The sequence below is a fragment of the Amphiprion ocellaris genome, chromosome 3, assembly GCF_022539595.1.
Source record: "Amphiprion ocellaris isolate individual 3 ecotype Okinawa chromosome 3, ASM2253959v1, whole genome shotgun sequence".
Taxonomy (NCBI): domain Eukaryota; kingdom Metazoa; phylum Chordata; class Actinopteri; family Pomacentridae; genus Amphiprion; species Amphiprion ocellaris.
Window position 1 is genome coordinate 4485844 of NC_072768.1, and position 17949 is coordinate 4503792.

The window sequence follows — 17949 nt, forward strand, 5'->3', positions numbered from 1 at the left end:
CTACCAGCCTCCACACAAGTCTGGTATCGAGTGCTCACTGAGTTGTCATCAGGCTCATTAACGTGCTCATTAGCAACAAGATGTGAGGTAATTAAGGACACAGGTGGCTTTTGACTGGAATCCGTATAGATCCTGCCAGCCGGTCTGGAAAAATCTATTGGGGGCCCAACTGCTGTAATCATGCTTGTAATGGAGACGCTAAAGTGGTGCTCAAACAGACTTTTAATTGACTTAGTGGATCAGCAGAAATATTTCATGACAAGTGCAGTAATTAAAGAGTGCTCTTGTGATGTTTAATGAACAAATAGCATATTTTCGTGTATAAATGAACAAGTTTTATTGTTAACAACTAGAATGCACTTACTGTCAGCTCTATACAATATGCACTCACAGCTTCTGCTTCTACCGTCTTCTTGATCAGTAATACATCAATTATATTTGTTAAAAACTATTAAATTATTCAGCAACTATTTTGATAATTGAGTAATCAATTTGAGTTCAAGGCACAAATACCACTTACAGAAAACTAGCAGAGCCATATAGTGGAGATAAAAAAAGACACACACTCTCGTAACCACAATTATTTGCATGTCCAGTTCCATAAAGAAGACAGCATCTAAAGACAGAAAGCATTTTGATCCGTCACTGTAGGAAAAGTTAATGATCACGCTGGGACTAAATCAAAATTCTGTTGCAAGAGGAAGAAATACACTAACTAAAGAAAATCCCAAATGCATGAAGGCGTTTAATTCATCATCATCCCACATTTACCACTCGTGGCCACAGTGAAATCCATTTTTATTGAGTAAAATGCCTCAAAAACTTGCTTGTTCCACCTGTAAAAATATGTAAACGGGTCGCTTTTCTAGTTTTCATTTCATTGTAAATCCGAAAAATGTTGAGGTTGTCGAGAGATGGTCAAGTCAGCTGTGCAGATGTACAACCTCACTTGGGCTTTGATAAGTTTTAAGTGTGCCTGTCATAATTTTTGACAGTTTAATTACTAGAATATAATTCACACAATTCCTTGATGACGATATCCAACAGCTGCAGCTCTTGAATAACCAAAACTAGCTTAAAAATAGCAGTGGCTTAGAGGCAGTGGATGTGACGGGCAACTCTGAGGGGTAGCTTTGGAAAATTTAATATTTTCTTGCTCAACAAGTCCTCCCTCACTAGTGGTTACACTGCATTGCTGTTTATCACAACTTCACCTCACTACCATGTGTTTTTTAACCTTTGTTTTCTCTGCCACGCAGGAATATATCGCCAAAAACTTCTCAATCATGCAGTCTCAGATTGGGTATGAGATTCTGGCTGAGGACACAATCACCGCTCTGCTGCACAACAACCGCAAGCTGCTGGAAAAACACATCACAGCCAAAGAGATCGAGACCTTTGTCAGCCTGCTGAGGCGCAACAGAGAGCCCAGGTCAGACAAGCAAACACAGAAAAAAACCTGATGTCATGCATGAACAGTACACGTGTATTAATCTTCTTTGACACTGCCTCCGAATAATCCATTTCTTATCAACTGTTTGCACTTTGATGCCACATTTTTCATTGGAAAGCATTACAAAAAACATACGTGTATATTTTTCTACAAGCTTTGTTTGTTAAATGTTGTTAATTCATGTCGACTTTTAGGTTCCTGGATTATCTGTCTGATCTCTGCGTGTCCAACAAGACCGCCATCCCCGTCACACAGGAGCTTATCTGTAAATTTATGCTGAATCCCACCAACGCCGACATCCTCATCCAGACCAAGTGAGTCACACCCTGTGTTATCTATATTTAAAACACCCTGACTGATCCCGTCATATTTCACTTGTTCATTTTTAAACATGTTTAAACATGCACATACTCCCCACGGCATGCCAGAGCGCCACTTTCCTCCAGCCTCTTGTGAAATAGATATTTTCAGCAGCTCTACATCAGAATGTAATGTGAGCAATTTGTCGAGTAGCTGCTTTAGGTCACGCTCTCTCCCCTCCTAGACTTATCTCCAACACGGAGACCACCCTGGAGTCCTCCCTGCTTCAGGAAGAAGTGGAGGAGGAGGAGGTTTGGCTCTACTGGATTGACAGCCACAAGGAGCCTCATGGCAAATCCATCCGGCACCTGGCCCAGGACGCAAAGGGCAACCACAAGATGGATGCAGACATGATCACGTATTACAGGTGATGGAGCCACACTTATTTTTAGCTTCTCCAATGTGCTCAATCTCCCCTGTCAGATGAAAAAGCACCCGAGCCAACATGTCCCCCCCTCGTTCATCTCGTCTGTAGGTACCAGCTCAACCTGTTTGCTAAAATGTGTCTGGATCGTCAGTACCTCGCCATCAACCAGATCACCAGTCAGCTGCCAGTGGACCTGATCCTGCGCTGCATGTTCGACGACTGCCTGCCCTACAACCTGCGAGCCTCCTTCTGCCGCCTCATGCTGCACATGCATGTGGACCGCGACCCCCAGGAGTCCGTGGTTCCCGTTCGATACGCCCGCCTCTGGACCGAGATCCCCTCCAAGATCACCATCAACGAGTGAGCATCTGCACGTGAGATTATGTGCATTACGTACAAGCAGATTTTGTGAGTCTAACACATGCAGGTTTTGTTCGTTTCCTCAGGTTTGAGTATGAGTCAACCGACAGCTCAAGAGAGGAGATGAAGAGGAAGTTTGCTGCCACCATGGAGTTTGTTGAAGAATACCTCAAGGATGTGGTCAGCCAACCTTTTCCATTCGGAGATAAAGATAAGAATGAGCTCACACTAGAGGTAAAATAAACTCAAAATGATGGGCGCTCACATTTTCCAGTCATGACTTTAACACCTTTTTGGTCTTTTCATACATTGGGCTTCATCTATGTTTTTCTAAATTGACTGCTTCAGAGTTTTTAGTAATGATAAATTGCGTGTCTTCCAGGTGGTGAATCTGGCTCGAAACCTGGTTTACTTTGGTTTCTATAGGTTTAGTGAGTTGCTGCGTCTCACACGCACCCTGCTGGCCATCCTGGATATCGTCCAGCACCCACTCACTTTCATGAACAAGCTCAACAAGAGCCCAGAGGCTGGTCAGTGCACTTACAAATCATACTGTGCTGTTAGCCTTCAAACAATAACAGAAAACTGATCATGAAATAATTCATCTGTATTTTTGCGTAGGTGGGAAATGTGGATGCAGGGGTAAGGCAATGCAGACAAGTGTTTCGGTTTACTTAAACTGTGAGAGTAATGGAGACTTTTTATGAAAAGAATTATTTTCTGAAGAACATTTTGAATCGGATCAAGACAACGGGCTCATTCTACCTCAGTTCACCATTTTTTTTAAAAAGTTCACGTCTAACCATCTCATATTTGTCAGATTTTTTTCTATGTTCAGTAAAATGTATACAACCTTTGTTACGTGCTGCAACTTTTCTCTAGAGTCCTGAATTTTTGTAGGCTCATTGATATGTACATGTGGTCTTCAACACTAAAATTATTTGAAACACCATCAGCTGGAAAACCATGATTTTTCTTTCAGTCCTCTAACAATATTCTGTAACCCTTCCAGTTAAGACCACTCATCATACCTGCTCAATAATTGTCATAATAGTGGCCAGAAACGCCAAAAAAAATGGAACTCCAGTCATTTTTTTGTCATAATGTATGCCTCTGACTGGCACCAGACTCGACATATCTGAAAGGTAATATCACAGGGAAAAAAAAAAATCTGAATCAAAAATCAACATGACCACACCTTCTTTAAGAATTTTAACTCAAAAATGAACGTTACCTATGACCCCTGATTTTACACATGATCAACTCAATCTATATTCACCACATCAAACAAAAAAATCTGCTAAAATGAAGATAGTCAGACATGGGGCATTCAGTGACTTGAGGGAAAATGACCTAAAGTCAACTGAACCAAAATAAGAGCTTTGAGTAATGTAGATACTTAGATGTGAGGTAATAAATGGTTTTCTGCAGATCAAAGAAAGAAAAGGCAGATCGATCTCCTCTTTCATTGCAAATGGATTAAAAACCAGTTCTGGAAATGTTTAATCTTAGTGGACAAAGTAGTAAATGAAAAGGCTATATATGTTTAGTGGACTGAAAACAATAAGTGATTTATTTTTGTTTAGCTGGAAAAAGTTCTGTTGCATTCAGTGTTTGATTTCCTCGGGGCATTTCTTTTGGCTTGTAGTCGAGCTGAAACTGCAGACGGATACAAATGATGTGTTTACACACAGAAACATTGAAAAATGGATGAATATGAATGTTTCCTTTCTAGGCAACAACGTCCTGCGAACCATCCACGGTGTTGGAGAAATGATGACTCAGATGGTGATGAGTCGAGGTGTGCCACACAGCCTCCCTGACACGCCTCCGTCCCTGCGCTACGGGAAAGGACACTTCCTGCCGGACAACGAGGACGTCATGGTGATGGACACCAAGCTGAAGATCATCGAGATCCTCCAGGTGTGCACCGCCGCTGGATGCTCTAGTTGTCATTTACAGTTTTTTGTTGCCTGTTTGATTTATTTTTGTTTACTCTCCGTTTTACCTGCCAGTTCATCCTGAGTGTGAGGTTGGATTACAGGATCACATACTTATTGTCCATCTACAAAAAAGAGTTTGGAGAAAAATCCATAAATGACAGCTCTGCTTCTCTGGCTGATATGCCTCTGATGACATGTGAGACGCTTTTCTGACATGATGCAACTGTTGCAAATTTATGAATAACTGCAGCCTGCGATACTGAGCTGACCTGTTGTTTGTTTTATTTTGTCTTCAGCTCCTGAACCAGACATCGATGAGATTACAACCAAAGCGGAGAGCATGTTTGCAGGAAGGTAGTTGAAGACGAACTCTAAATTGTCCATGGGTGTGAATGCGAGCGTGATTGTTTGTCTGTCTATGTAGCCCTGCAATAGACTGGTGACCTGTCCTGGTGTCCCCTGCCTTCACCCTAAGTCAGCTGGGATAGACTCCAGCCCCACCGTGACCCTAATGAGGACTAAGCGGTGTATAGATAGTGGATGGATGGATGGATGGATAGTTGAAGATGTTCAATTTTACTCCAGGTGTCTTAAAACACTTTCAAATATTCACACAAAGAAACGTCTGATTTCAGCTCTGAGTTAAGCGCGGTGGAGCTAGACGACGAGGGCGGCCGGACGTTTTTGCGGGTTCTGATCCATCTCATCATGCAAGATTACCCCCCGCTGGTGTCTGGCTCATTGCAGCTCATCTTCAAACACTTCAGCCAGAGAGCCGAGGTGCTGCAGGCCTTTAAACAGGTAGCGACGCCGCACTTACACTTGACACTTGATGAGCCGGAACACTGTGGCATTAGACACTTCCGGAGTTAAGTGATTTTTGTCTTGTTTGATGTAATCAGTTTGGATTAGGAGGATTTCTCCAAAGGGCCAACTGTTGTAAAAACACCTCACTAAGAGATTCCTCAGCTGGAATGAAAACCTGCATAAGTTCTCATTTTAGCAGCGGGCTGACTTTCCCAAAGTGGTGCACAGAGACTTCTTGGCAGCGAATTTCTTTCACATGCATTTGTTCTTTTAATAAATCTACATCTGGTTTCTATTTCATCCACCGTGTTTGTCTGCTTCAGGTCCAGCTGCTGGTGTCAGAGCAGGATGTAGAGAACTACAAGCAGATCAAGGCCGACCTGGACCAGCTGCGTCTGACTGTGGAGAAGTCGGAGCTGTGGGTGGAGAAGAGTGGAGTCTACAACAGCGAAGACCTGGGAGTCAGACAGGCCAAAGAGCCCAACATGGAGGTGCTGCACTGTCATTTAAAAACAACATAAATCGTGTCAAAAAGCAGCATGTAAATGCAAAGTTTCACATTTGAGTTTTTTAGTACGGTATCTACAGCTCTGCAGGCAGTTGCTATGTTTGTGTGAAACATCCCATCAGTCATTCTGCTGCTCTGTAAATGGCTTCTTTGTTTGTTGTTATTGTTCATCAAAGCTGATTGAAAGCACTCACTGCAAACTGGTTTGTTAGTTTAGCACTTAGGAATAATGAATAATAATGTCTGACAGAATGAGAACCCGCATCGTTTTTTTGTTTATCGGGGCTGTAACATGAAAAGTCTTTGTTTCGTAACTCAAAGATGAGGATCAGTGCAGGAGCTCCTCTCACCACACTTTAATGCCTCAGAATTACAGCCTTAATGCACAGATTGAAACACAGTTTTGAGGAATTGTGCAGCTGTAGTTGAAATAAATCAAAACCTGTTCATTTTCTGGCCTAAATCACAATTTTTAAGTGGATTTAAAGAGTAAACATTTGGTTTTTCATTATGCGTGTGTTTTCCCAGGAGGTTGTTCTGAGCCCAGTGCAGGATGGTGATAGTAAACCTCAGATTGACAGTAACAAGGCAAACAACTATAACATTGTCAAAGAGGTGAGCTACATGTCTTCATTTCCAGGCTTTTCTTGTTAAATGTCTTTTTCATCGTTGTGTGTCCGTATAAGAGCTTTGTGTTGCGTCTTTAGATCCTGCTGAGGCTCAGTAAGCTGTGTTATCCCAGTAAGAAGAGTCGAGTGCAGCAGCAGAGGCTGCTGAAGAACATGGGAGCTCATACTGTGGTGCTGGACCTGCTGCAGATCCCCTATGAGACCGTAAGTAACACACAACTATGAACTGAATGACCTTTAATCCATAGGCTTTAAAAAACATACAAAAACAATCTGAAAATCAACATCTCTAAATTCAGTCAGTAACAGCTCCTCAGCTATGGGGCCACAATGAACAACCTCAGGTATGAATTAGAGATGCTTTGGAGAATTTTAATTCAATAAATTGTCGCGTCTCCATCATCAGACTGGACGACAGTCTACTCTGCATCACCCTCACTATACCTGATATGCTCATCTACACACTGTTTGCATCTTACTACCAGCTATATATGTAGTATATTTAATGCCAGAGCCGTACATCATGACAGTAAACTATGAATCAGTTTCAGTGTTGGCTTCTACTTTGTATGTATCATTTATGTTACTCTGATCATGCATGTATCCCAATGCGTTACATGTTTCCTTGACCCCCATCCCCCTCTACCTCTTCTGTCCCTCTCAACCCATCAAGCTTTCTTCCTGTTAAAAGGGTGTTTTTCTTGCCACTGTCACCTTAGGGCTGCTCTGGGGGTTCAGGGATATGGGTTCTGGAAAGCATCTTGAGACAATTTGAATTGTAATTGGTGCTTTATAAATAAAATTAAAGTGAATATTTGAAAATCTCCACTAAAAACTGCCATTTTTACTCCTGCCTTGTCTGACTCACCAGATGCAGAGAGGCTTTATCCTCCCCCTTCACTATGTACATGTTACTGTTTTCAAAATCTCCTTCACTACGGGAAAGAACAACAACCTCTGAGCAGTACCTGACAATTTCAAGTTTTGCAGAGGATTTGGATTCTGCTGGTCAACAGTCCTGCTAGTATTTTTTTTTTGGAAAATGTGCATTTTTAATGATACTCCTCACTTCTCTGTGTGCAAATGTTCCACCAATTCAATCTACCTGTCACTATTTCAGGAGAGCATTGTTGAAGCATTCATTGGTTAACTTCACCCAGTATGATTTTGATTGGTTTAATGAGAGACAAACAAACTAGAGTGTTTTTATTCTCCTGTAGCAGAATGACAGTGAGGTGCACTCAGACCATTCTGTGCTGCAGAATAGTCTGACTATGTAAGACGAACTTCCACCTAATTAAGTATAAATTAGAGAGTAAATAACAACATGATAACAATAAGTCATTACGCAGTGATTTGAATAAACCTGTTTTAGAAGTTCTCATCTGTGACTCTCTGATGGAGCAGAAAAAAAAAAACCTCAACAATGCTGCATCCATGTAATTCATAATAGTAGCAGACTGATCTTCACTGAATGTGTCACGCTCTGTAAACTGATCCTGGTCTTGTTAATGAGAACTCCAGGGTGACTGAAGTCTTAAATTTGTATGCAGCACAGTAACTGGATGTCTGTCTGTCTGGTGCTCTAATCGTCTTTTATTTGTTTGGTTGTGTCCTTCCACAGAGTGATGAGAAGATGAATGAAATCATGACCCTGGCACATACGTTTCTGCAGAACTTCTGCAGAGGAAACTCTCAGAATCAAGTCCTGCTACATAAACACCTGAACCTCTTCCTCACTCCAGGGGTGTGTTGATGTGTTTGCTTACTTCTGTCCCTTGCTTACATGTCTCCATGTCTCCACTTTTTAAAGATGTCCTCTTTCTAGTAGAGCATGTAGTAACACCTGACCACAGTTTCCTTTGTTTCAGTTTTAATTTTTGTGAAGATTCCTGCTTCTTGTTTTTCACCAGTTGCTAGAAGCGGAGACGATGCGTCACATCTTCATGAACAACTACCAGCTTTGCAACGAGATCAGCGATCGCGTCGTCCATCATTTCGTCCATTGCATTGAAACACACGGGAGACACGTCCAGTACCTCAGGTTCTTGCAGACCATTGTGAAAGCTGACGGGAAGTATGTGAAGAAATGTCAGGACAAAGTTATGACAGAGGTGAGACTTTTCTGCTCATTTTATGCTGTACAGCAGTGATACTGATTTTGAAGGTGAAAGAACAGATAATGTAAGAACGGGTAATGAATATGAAACACATGGAAGGTCTTCCTGATGGTGTCCAGGTTTACTAAGATCCAATCCTAGTGGCTAGAAGTCTCCTTCAGCTGTTATTTTCACATATTGCAGTCATTCATGTGACTTTTTACCTGAAAAGTCTGTCTGAGAGATTGCTATTATTCTAAACATAATGCTTTTAGTTTGCAGTGCGAGGAGATGACTAAAAGAATAAATACGTGAAAATGAAAATGTGTTCATCCTTTATACAACATGGAGACCACCTTCAATGATTCCTAAATTCAAACTTCATCTCTTTGAGTCTTTATTGTCTCAGTTTCCTTCTTCATCTTAATGTAAATCCAAGTTAGAGTCTCATTATTCTGTGAAGTGCAGCCAAAATACAGTATAAATCTACTGTATTTAAAATGATGCCATTGTTGTTGTGCTCTTGTTAACATCGCTCCCCTCGAACCTCATATCTTTGGGTGTCTGTCCATGTGTCCAGCTGGTGAATGGCGGTGAGGACGTGCTGGTTTTCTACAACGACCGCTCGTCGTTCTCGGTGCTGCTGCAGATGATGGGCTCTGAACGGGAGCGGACGGACGAAGACGGAGCTCTGGCGTATCACAACACGCTGGTGGAGCTGCTGGCCGCCTGCACTGAGGGAAAGAACGTCTACACTGAGCTGAAGTGCAACTCTCTGCTGCCGCTGGACGACATCGTCAAAGTCGTCACTGACATGAACTGCATACCAGAGGTAGCGGTCCAGACAGTTTTGCTACTTTTTTCACTATTTTGCTGTTTTTAAATTGCTTTGCCAACAATTTAGCTCACACTGTATCTGTAAGTTATCTGGCCTCTCATTTTGAATTTTTTTCGTCCCCCAGGTGAAAACCGCATATGTGAACTTTGTGAACCACTGCTATGTGGACACAGAGGTAGAAATGAAGGAGATTTACACCTCCCCCCATATTTGGAGGCTCTTTGACAACTTCCTGGTGGACATGTCCAGTGTAAGCCTCTGTCACATTCAAAGGTCACACATGCAGCCCTTATTCTCTCCTAATGAGGGAGTGTAGGTGTCAAGATTTCTATGAAGGCTTACTTCAAAGCTCAATCTGTATGTGCAGAGAAAATGATACAGCTGTGGTGTGAAAATGAGCTTGTTCAGAGCTTTTCCCCTAATTTTATTTTTTATATTTAAGGTGTGCAACAGTACCACCGACCGTAACCATGCCGATCTGGCTCTGGAGAAGTATGTGACCGAGACGGTGATGGCCATTGTGAAGGGTTTCTTCAGCTCACCGTTCTCCGTCAACCACTCCAACCTGCAGGTATTTATTTTTCACCTCTAACAAGCAGGCAAAATGTACCACAATGCGGAAATGTGTTCAACTCCTTTGCCAACTTTTACCTGCTTTACAGAACAAACACTCAACAACAGATTGCCTCCTTCACTGGGACCTTGATGTTTCTTTGCACATGTTTGAACCAGGAGCAGCTGCTTGATGTGTTTTCTATCAGACACAGAACTGAACTGTCCCATCAGCCTTTTCTGTTTCTCTGTACTTCTGCTCTTTAAAAAATATCCTTTGGGTCAATATATAATTGTGGGACTTTTTGAATTTGAATAATTGAGATATCATAGTTGACATTTTTTCTGTTTTCAGATCTAAAATCATCATTGCGCCCTGTAACCAAACACCACATTTTCAGAGAAAGGTTCTTCTAAATATTATATATACAGTTGAGTAACATTGTGGAGCAGGTCATGTGATTTGTAATTAACACACTTCCCTGAGAGGTGTTTTTGTAATGGGGAACTTAGTTGAAAGTGATTTCTCAAACACTGATACAATTAGTTATTTTCCATAGAAAATTTGATACATTGCTAAAAAAGAAATATCTGTCAAGATTATCTCAACTTAATAAAAAGAACACAATCAAAACTATCTTTGAATAAACTTATTTTATTATTGTTTAGCTAATTAGAAGGTGGTTGTTATGAAATTCAGATGGTTATTTAGTTGACATTTTAGTGATATCCAGTCATTATTTATTAATAAGTGATTGTTTCCATAATAAATAACTATGGAATTTGTAAAGACATGATCATAATGAACATAAAAAACATTTTGTTTTACTTTAATTAAAATGTATGCGAGATATATCCCATGGACTTCAACAGTCTCTCAATTATATATTGACCCCCCTGCTCTCTCCCTTCTCTTTCTACAGACAAACCAGTCTGTCTTCATCAAGCTGCTCCAGTCGGCTTTCAGGATCTACAACTGCACCTGGATCATCTCGGCTCAGAAAGCTAATATTGAAAGCTGTATTAAAACACTGGCTGATGTGGGTGAGTCCTCCTACTCTGCTGTCCAGCCTTAATGAAGACAGAGTCTTTTAAATACGTGTGAATTACTTTGTAAGTACATATTGATTGTGCCAAATGTGTGCCAGTATATATTCAGTTAAGTGCTGTCTTTTAATGGTTTGTATTCAGAAACTGATGATCTTCACTCTGCTGTTGACCACTGAGAAGCTCTACTGGATCAGTTGGGGTTGAGATGTCTGTGTTACATAGGAAATTACCTCACAGCGACATCTAACTCTCCATGTTCTTTCCCCAGCTAAGGCCCGGGCCATAGCCATCCCAGTCGACCTGGACAGTCAGGTGAACACTTTGTCTCTGAAGGTCCACAGCCACATGGTGCAGCGAGCAGCCAAAGACTGGAGGACCTCAGCTCGGACACGACCTCGCAAGGAGCCGCTGGGTGGCCCCGACTACAAGAACATCATTGAGAAGCTGCAGGTGCACTTTCTCGAATTCACTACAGCATAGCATTTAGCACGGTAGCATCTCAGACATTGCTGCTACACGCTGCAGTGGTTTGAGGGTAATTGCTAAAATGCTCTCCATCCCTCTCAGTCATTGTTGAAACTCCTTAAAGCTCATCTCTGTTTATCACATTTTCCTATTCAGATTTTTTCCATTGAGATAATTCATTCTGACCTAGAAATGGTTTAATGTGAAACTATGACATCTCGGCCTCTTTCTTCACCCAGCCCTCCGTTGTACATTGTAACTCAAATGCTCACTAATGATTTTGCTCAAACGCTGTAAAGCTACTCTACAATATACAGCGGCAAGTTGTCATTCTGGAGTAATTCAACCATACATGTTCACCTCAGAAACCAGTTCTGTAGAAGAATAATGATACGAAAAGCCCCACCATTGCCTCATTAGGTTTGTGACATATGAAATCCCGGCTGTATGAATCCACTTTTTGAGGCAGTCATTGGTAAACTACAGTTGTTGCCCCCCACCCCTCACCTTGTGGTATCAGTGAGTCACATATTAACAAGGTTAAAAAAAAAAGCTGATTTTCATCAAAAGGAAAAAAATTGAAATTTGACTTGATGGTGCTACATAAAGAATTAAGGCATGATCACATTTATTGCAATTTATCTCTAGGACAGCATGAATACCTGCATAAAAATTGATGGCAAGCCTGCCAAAATTTATTGAGATATTTCAGTTTAGACGGAAAAAGGCAGTGGGCTGAGCAACTGAGACTAGCTTGTCTTGAAACTACATGAACGGGAGATTCAAGATGACGGCTTCATGACAGCTTTATGTATGTTCATCAGTCCTCACACAGCATTTGCTTTGTGTGTCTGTGATGTTCAGGGGGTTGTGTCCTGTCTGGAGGAGCAGTTCAGTCCGAAGGTTCAAGCAGAATTCTCTGTGCTGGTGGATGTTCTTCACAGCCCTGAGCTGCTATTTCCAGAGGCTGCTCGCTTACGCTGTGAGAGCGGAGCTTTCATGTCCAAGTAAGTATCTGTCTATAACTGTATATAGAACAAAGAACACATCTCTCATTCTGAAGGCCTGGAGGCCACTTTTTAAAGAGCCAGTGTGGCTACAGGGAGGACTAGCAGCATGGTGAATGTTGTGGTTGGGGGTTAGATAAGTTAGGATTTTAAACAGAAGTTGCTGTTATTTTTTGAGGATATTCAATATGTGCTGAGGTAAAGGCTGGCATGTCAAAAATACAAGTATTTTTATGGGGGTGAAAAAGTATAACCCACGCTATCTCCTGTAAAGTATTAATACTGTTACTCAGTAGATGGAAAGACTCTGGAAAAACACTTACCTGTATTATAAATGTAAGTATTTTATGAAAGTATTGATACAACATCAAGCCTCCAGGGCTGCAGTTACTTTGCTGCTCCTGTCAGAAATCTGTGAGGGAACAGAAAAGGAGATTTTACCTCTGGTGGTCAATAAAGCACGGCTTTGTTTTGTCATCCCGGCACTGCATTAGCAGCAAACATCTGTAAGTGATACGTCACCTCTCTTGTCACTCTGCCAGACTAATCAAACACACCAAGAAGCTCATGGACAAAGAGGAAAAGCTGTGCATCAAGATCCTGCAGACACTCAGAGAGATGCTGGACAAGAAGGAGTGCTTTCAGGAATCTGTGAGTGCTTCGTTTTTTTCCAGTTTAGAGGTAAAATTTGACAAGAAATGGTTTTATCGTCTCATACTGTTGTATTCAAATCACTTTAACGAGGTGAAAATATCTCAAAGTTTGCTGTGGATTTATGCTTGTCTTCATGTGCCAGCGGTGCTGTACTCCTACCAGCAGTGCAGCGTAGTCCTTGTTTTCTCCCAGGTCTGTCGGCCCGGAGCCCAGACTCCCCTTCATCAGTATGCTGTGGGGCTCTCGGTGTTACGTAAGGCAGGGAGGCACTTGAGGACACACTCACACTGAGAGGGAGAATAGGAGTGAGGAAGTTAGGGAAGGAGGAGGAGGGGGCAAGCACTGAACAAACAAATCAATACTGCAGCGAGTGGGGGGTACAGGAGTCCATGTCCTGCTGCACCCCGACTCTGCCAGAGGCCTAAAAGTGACTGACAAGAGTTTGTTAAAGGAGGCTTAAGGAGAAGGATGCATGTGAGGTGAAGGCGGGAGCACAAAAAGTCAGGTTTGTTATCACCTTTGGGAGGTTTTAGGAGAGTTTGAACCTGCTGTGTGGTGAGAGGAAGTGTCGCTGTGAAATTCACATAGAATGTGCTGCTCCGGTCGAGACTTCAATCAGTTTGCACAAAAGAAAAAGACAACAACGCCCCGAAGAGATATCTGTTGTTTTGCATCACTTGAAACCCAGTTTATTGTACTAATCACCTTGAAAGCATCTGTTGCTGTCCTCTGACTATGTGGGATTTCATGCAGATATGATTATTCTTGTCTCACAGTGTCATCCTACTATAAGGCTGCTTTTGTTGCACCAGAGTACGACTTATTAAAATAGAATCTCTGCACAGGTACTTGCCTTTGCCCTCTCTTTCAGTGTAATTGCATTAGTAATACAATCAAGACTGCCTCTCTCAATATAGTGCACGGCAACCAGCGTCTCATACAGCTGCTTGAGGAGTCAGAGTTTTGTTTTCCCTAGTTGTGTTTGCATCTTGTGTAAGTCAGCCAAGGTGTTTTTTTTTCTCTCTTTCGAAAGGCAAATGATTCAACAGTTGTGTGGAAGGAGATCAGAGGAATTCAAAATGGGAGAAAAAAACCCAGAAACAGTCACTTTTTAAAAGCAGCGTGGCGCATTCGAGAAGCCAGACAGTGCGGTAACGATATGTGAAATGTCAGTTTGTGTAGGTGTGCATGAGTGTGCTCAAGCATGTATTTGTGGCCTCTCTTTTGTCATTTCCCTGTAGCCCTGAGTGTGGAGCTGCAGCCTCACTGCACGAGAGAGAGAGAGAGAGAGAGGGAAGAAAACGATTGATGGAAATAATGAGAGAGGGAGAGGCAGACAGACAAAAACAGAGGGAGAGAGACAGAGTGACAGCACAGGCAGCAGAGGTTGGTGGCTCCCCTGGGCTGCAATGAGTGGGTGGAGGAGAGTGAGAGAAAGAGATGGAGGGAGAGTCATTGAGGGAGAGGGAGGCAGCCATGTGAGGAGCCATGTGAGTGGAAGGGAAAAAAAAAGTGGGCAGCGGCTGCAGGGTGAGGGATTGGAGAGAAGCAGAGTCTGCTCAGTCCATGAGGAGACAGGGCAGGGGGTGCGCTTACGTAACAGCCTGCAGTGGCTGAGCCAGCGTCACGTGGACTATCACGTTCTCCCTCCTCCCTCCCTCCCTCCTTTACTCTCACTCTTCTGTACGCTCGCTGCCTCCCTCTTCCTCCTTTGTCTCAGTCTATATCGCATTCTGTCTGCCCGCCCAAGTTACATTCTCTGTCTCGCTGCCCTCTCGTCCCACCCAGGCCTCGCGCCGTGGTTCGCCCAGATCTCGCTGGGAGCGCTGGTTGGGCAGCGAGGGCGAGATCTGCAGTCACAGTACAGAGGTGGTGCTGGGCTCTTGGTGCTGCACTTCACTGGTTTTGGCTGTCAGTTATGGGCTGCTTTGTTGGTTCTGAAGATCTGAAGAAGTTGCAGAAAATTTCATTATTGTAAACTTAGTCTCGGTTTCAGGTGGCATTACTCTATATTTTTCTTTTTCTTTCAAGTAAATCCCTGGAAGGCCTAGAACAAACAATGTGTAGCTGCTTAGCTGCAAATCTAGTTTGTCGCTACTGAACATGACTGTCTGAAGATGGGTCACAAGTAGCAGTTTTGATAACAAGTGAAGTGTGTTTGAATAACCACTGGGCAGTTTTTTAACATCACTCAAACTACAGATGATTCCAGCGATCGTTTTCCAGCAGCAGGATGGCTGTTTATGTAAGATTGACTTAAAACGAACCACAGTGCCTGTGCTCTTTGTAATGAAGGACTGTGTCAGCCAGTTCAGCAGTCGGGCTCATTTAGGTGCTTTTTTTGGACAACAATAGAGATCTGTTTACAGAGGAAGATATACACGGCTTTGGCCTCACAGACAATACCTGTTAATAGGATCAGTTCACTGTTGGTTTTAGTGCTTTCATGGGATTTGTTGACAGTAACAAAACATAAAAACATCCTTATCCTTGAACACAATTGCAACTGACAGCAAGTTGGATTGAATGCTCTAATGTCTGTGTTTTGTGTGTTCTTTCTCTGGAACACACGTGTGCCCATGTATGTAATGTGCTGTCATATGTACGTACATGTCTCCTCGTTCACAGAGGGCTGAAAAAGCCAGTTATGTAATATAAACCGCTCTCACACGGTTTCTTTTTTTTCCTCCCTCTCTTTCACACTCATCCCTGTCATTCACACGCTGTCTGTCTTTCTGTCCGTCTGTCTCTCCCCTTTTTTCTTTCTTGCTCGCCAAGTTTCACACCACCTGCCCAAGGCAAAGCAGATTTACAGATTACCACCCTCTGGATGCTAAGCGCATGACACGCACACATGTAGACGGAGAGCCTCGCACACACACACACACACACACACACACACACACACACACACACACACACACTCTTTCTCCCAGGCATGCAGTGCCATGCTGGCTGTCCCCGTGTGAGCTCATCCTGCAGGCTTTTCCCTGTTACTCTGTCTACAGTGGGAGTCATGGTGGAGGTCCGTGGCTCTCAGGTTTTTAGGTCCAGAGCTCTTAGGCACCTTGTTCAGTTTGACCTCTGGCTGACTTGACTCAGCATGAGTGGGAAAGTTGGGAATATTGCACCAAAATCCCAAATTATCTGTAAAGTTTCTGAACTTTTTCCCCAAAAAACACAAACAGTTTGCATGTTTAGTGTGTTCTTCAGGTGAGGTTCTCCTTTCTTGCCCTCACATCCCTCCATCCATCAGTGGGGTGTCCGTGTGTCTGAGCGTTATGCTTTGGTTTCCATGGCAATGAGGGATTAGCACATGTTGTTTGTCTGGTCTGGACGTGAGTGGGCACAGGACGTCTGTGTAACCCCTGTGAAGAAATGCCTTCAGACCTGGAGCACGGTGCCTGCTGAACTCTATAAACTCCAAGCAGCAGAGGACATCTTGTAAAAAAACAACAAAAAAAAACAAACTCCCCTTCTTGAAAACAACACAAAATATTCTGTGTTCTGGTGAAAGTTGCTTGAGGTTAAACAAATCCGCCAATGGGGTAAACAAATATTGACTTGTTGAGTTTTCTTGAGACTGACAGAACGTTAAAACTAGTAACCGATTGCTGAGATTGAAGCATGTGTAGCTTTGTTTCAGCAGCAACTTGTCCGAATTCAAGGTTAAGATGCTTAAAGCTGGACAATTACATGCATTAGGCAGATTTCTTTCCCGTCAGGTTCAGCTGAGAAACAGACTGAATACCTTACTAAGACAAATCAATACCAGTTACCTTGAATCCACTCAAATAACCAAGTGCATTTGGAGCGTTACAAGATTTATTGTCTTTGATAAGAAAAGAGCGATTAGTATCTTGAAATAAAAAGCTTTCTTGAATTTCCCTTTGGACAAATCGTGAGGTCTTGAGTTTCATGCATCTGAAGGCCACGATGAATGGATGAATTGTCACAGCGAACAGTGTTTCGACACAGTTCATAGTGTGTTATTTGAATCTGATTGCGTGTGAGTTGGAGTGTTTGTGCTCAGGGAGGCACATGACAGGCGAGAGGATGAATGATATGAATTGCAATTTGTGTTCGGACTGATTGCTTCCAGCTTACAATTTGACAAATGCACACAGCTGGTGGACACAATAACTGAAACACTTTAGAATAACATCCCATAGTCCTGCAGTGACTTTTGATTTATTTTCGGTGAGACTGTATTTTAACTGAGCTTCAGGTAGTGATGTTGAACATCCTGTCTTTCAGTCATGTGAGTCTCGGTGTGGAAACTGTTTTGCAGACAACGACTCTTCCTTTATGTTATGGGGACTCGTGAAAATAGAGGTCACACATTTGTTAAAGCTATAAAACTGCATTAACTGTTCCTCCACAAACTCTCTAAAGTAAAGGGTCAAAAATAACCATTGAGCAGAACATGTTGATAGTCGGTTTAGCATGTTGGCATGCTAACACTTGCTAATTAGCACGAAAAATGCTCCGTTTTGTCATAAACCATATTTTTTTATTTCAGCAATGATTTTCACAGAATCTCAAAAATTGAAAGGCAGGGGATCATCAGCATTACTAGCTGTTCATCTTTTGAATATCTTGACCAAATTTTATGGTAATCCATCTGGGTCAATATACAATTGAGGGACTTTTGATGTCCATGGGATATATCTTGCACACGTTTTTATTAAAAGTACAAAAACTAATGGTTTTTATGTTCATTATGATCATGTCTTTACATTTTCCATAATTATTATGGAAACAATCATTTATTAATAAAAAAAAATGACTGGATATCACTAAAATGTCAACTGAATAACAATCCCAATTTAATAACAACCACTTTCTAATTGGCTA

The 17949-nt window shown here is 42.3% G+C and overlaps 1 protein-coding gene across 2 annotated transcripts in view; it reads left to right on the forward strand.

Moving 5' to 3' along the window:
* Positions 1-17949, forward strand: part of itpr2 (inositol 1,4,5-trisphosphate receptor, type 2) — a 68711-nt gene that overhangs the window by 17224 nt on the left and 33538 nt on the right. For both annotated transcript variants that reach the window (XM_023269953.3, XM_023269954.3), the window contains exons 16-37: positions 1260-1432; positions 1648-1767; positions 1998-2180; positions 2289-2540; positions 2627-2774; positions 2923-3070; positions 4276-4463; positions 4556-4679; positions 4780-4837; positions 5119-5284; positions 5614-5781; positions 6327-6413; positions 6506-6631; positions 8052-8174; positions 8341-8541; positions 9107-9358; positions 9489-9614; positions 9807-9935; positions 10840-10960; positions 11235-11416; positions 12296-12438; positions 12981-13089. In XM_023269953.3, the coding sequence (XP_023125721.2) occupies positions 1260-1432; positions 1648-1767; positions 1998-2180; positions 2289-2540; positions 2627-2774; positions 2923-3070; positions 4276-4463; positions 4556-4679; positions 4780-4837; positions 5119-5284; positions 5614-5781; positions 6327-6413; positions 6506-6631; positions 8052-8174; positions 8341-8541; positions 9107-9358; positions 9489-9614; positions 9807-9935; positions 10840-10960; positions 11235-11416; positions 12296-12438; positions 12981-13089 (3327 nt within the window). The remainder of the gene's footprint in view (positions 1-1259; positions 1433-1647; positions 1768-1997; positions 2181-2288; positions 2541-2626; positions 2775-2922; positions 3071-4275; positions 4464-4555; positions 4680-4779; positions 4838-5118; positions 5285-5613; positions 5782-6326; positions 6414-6505; positions 6632-8051; positions 8175-8340; positions 8542-9106; positions 9359-9488; positions 9615-9806; positions 9936-10839; positions 10961-11234; positions 11417-12295; positions 12439-12980; positions 13090-17949) is intronic.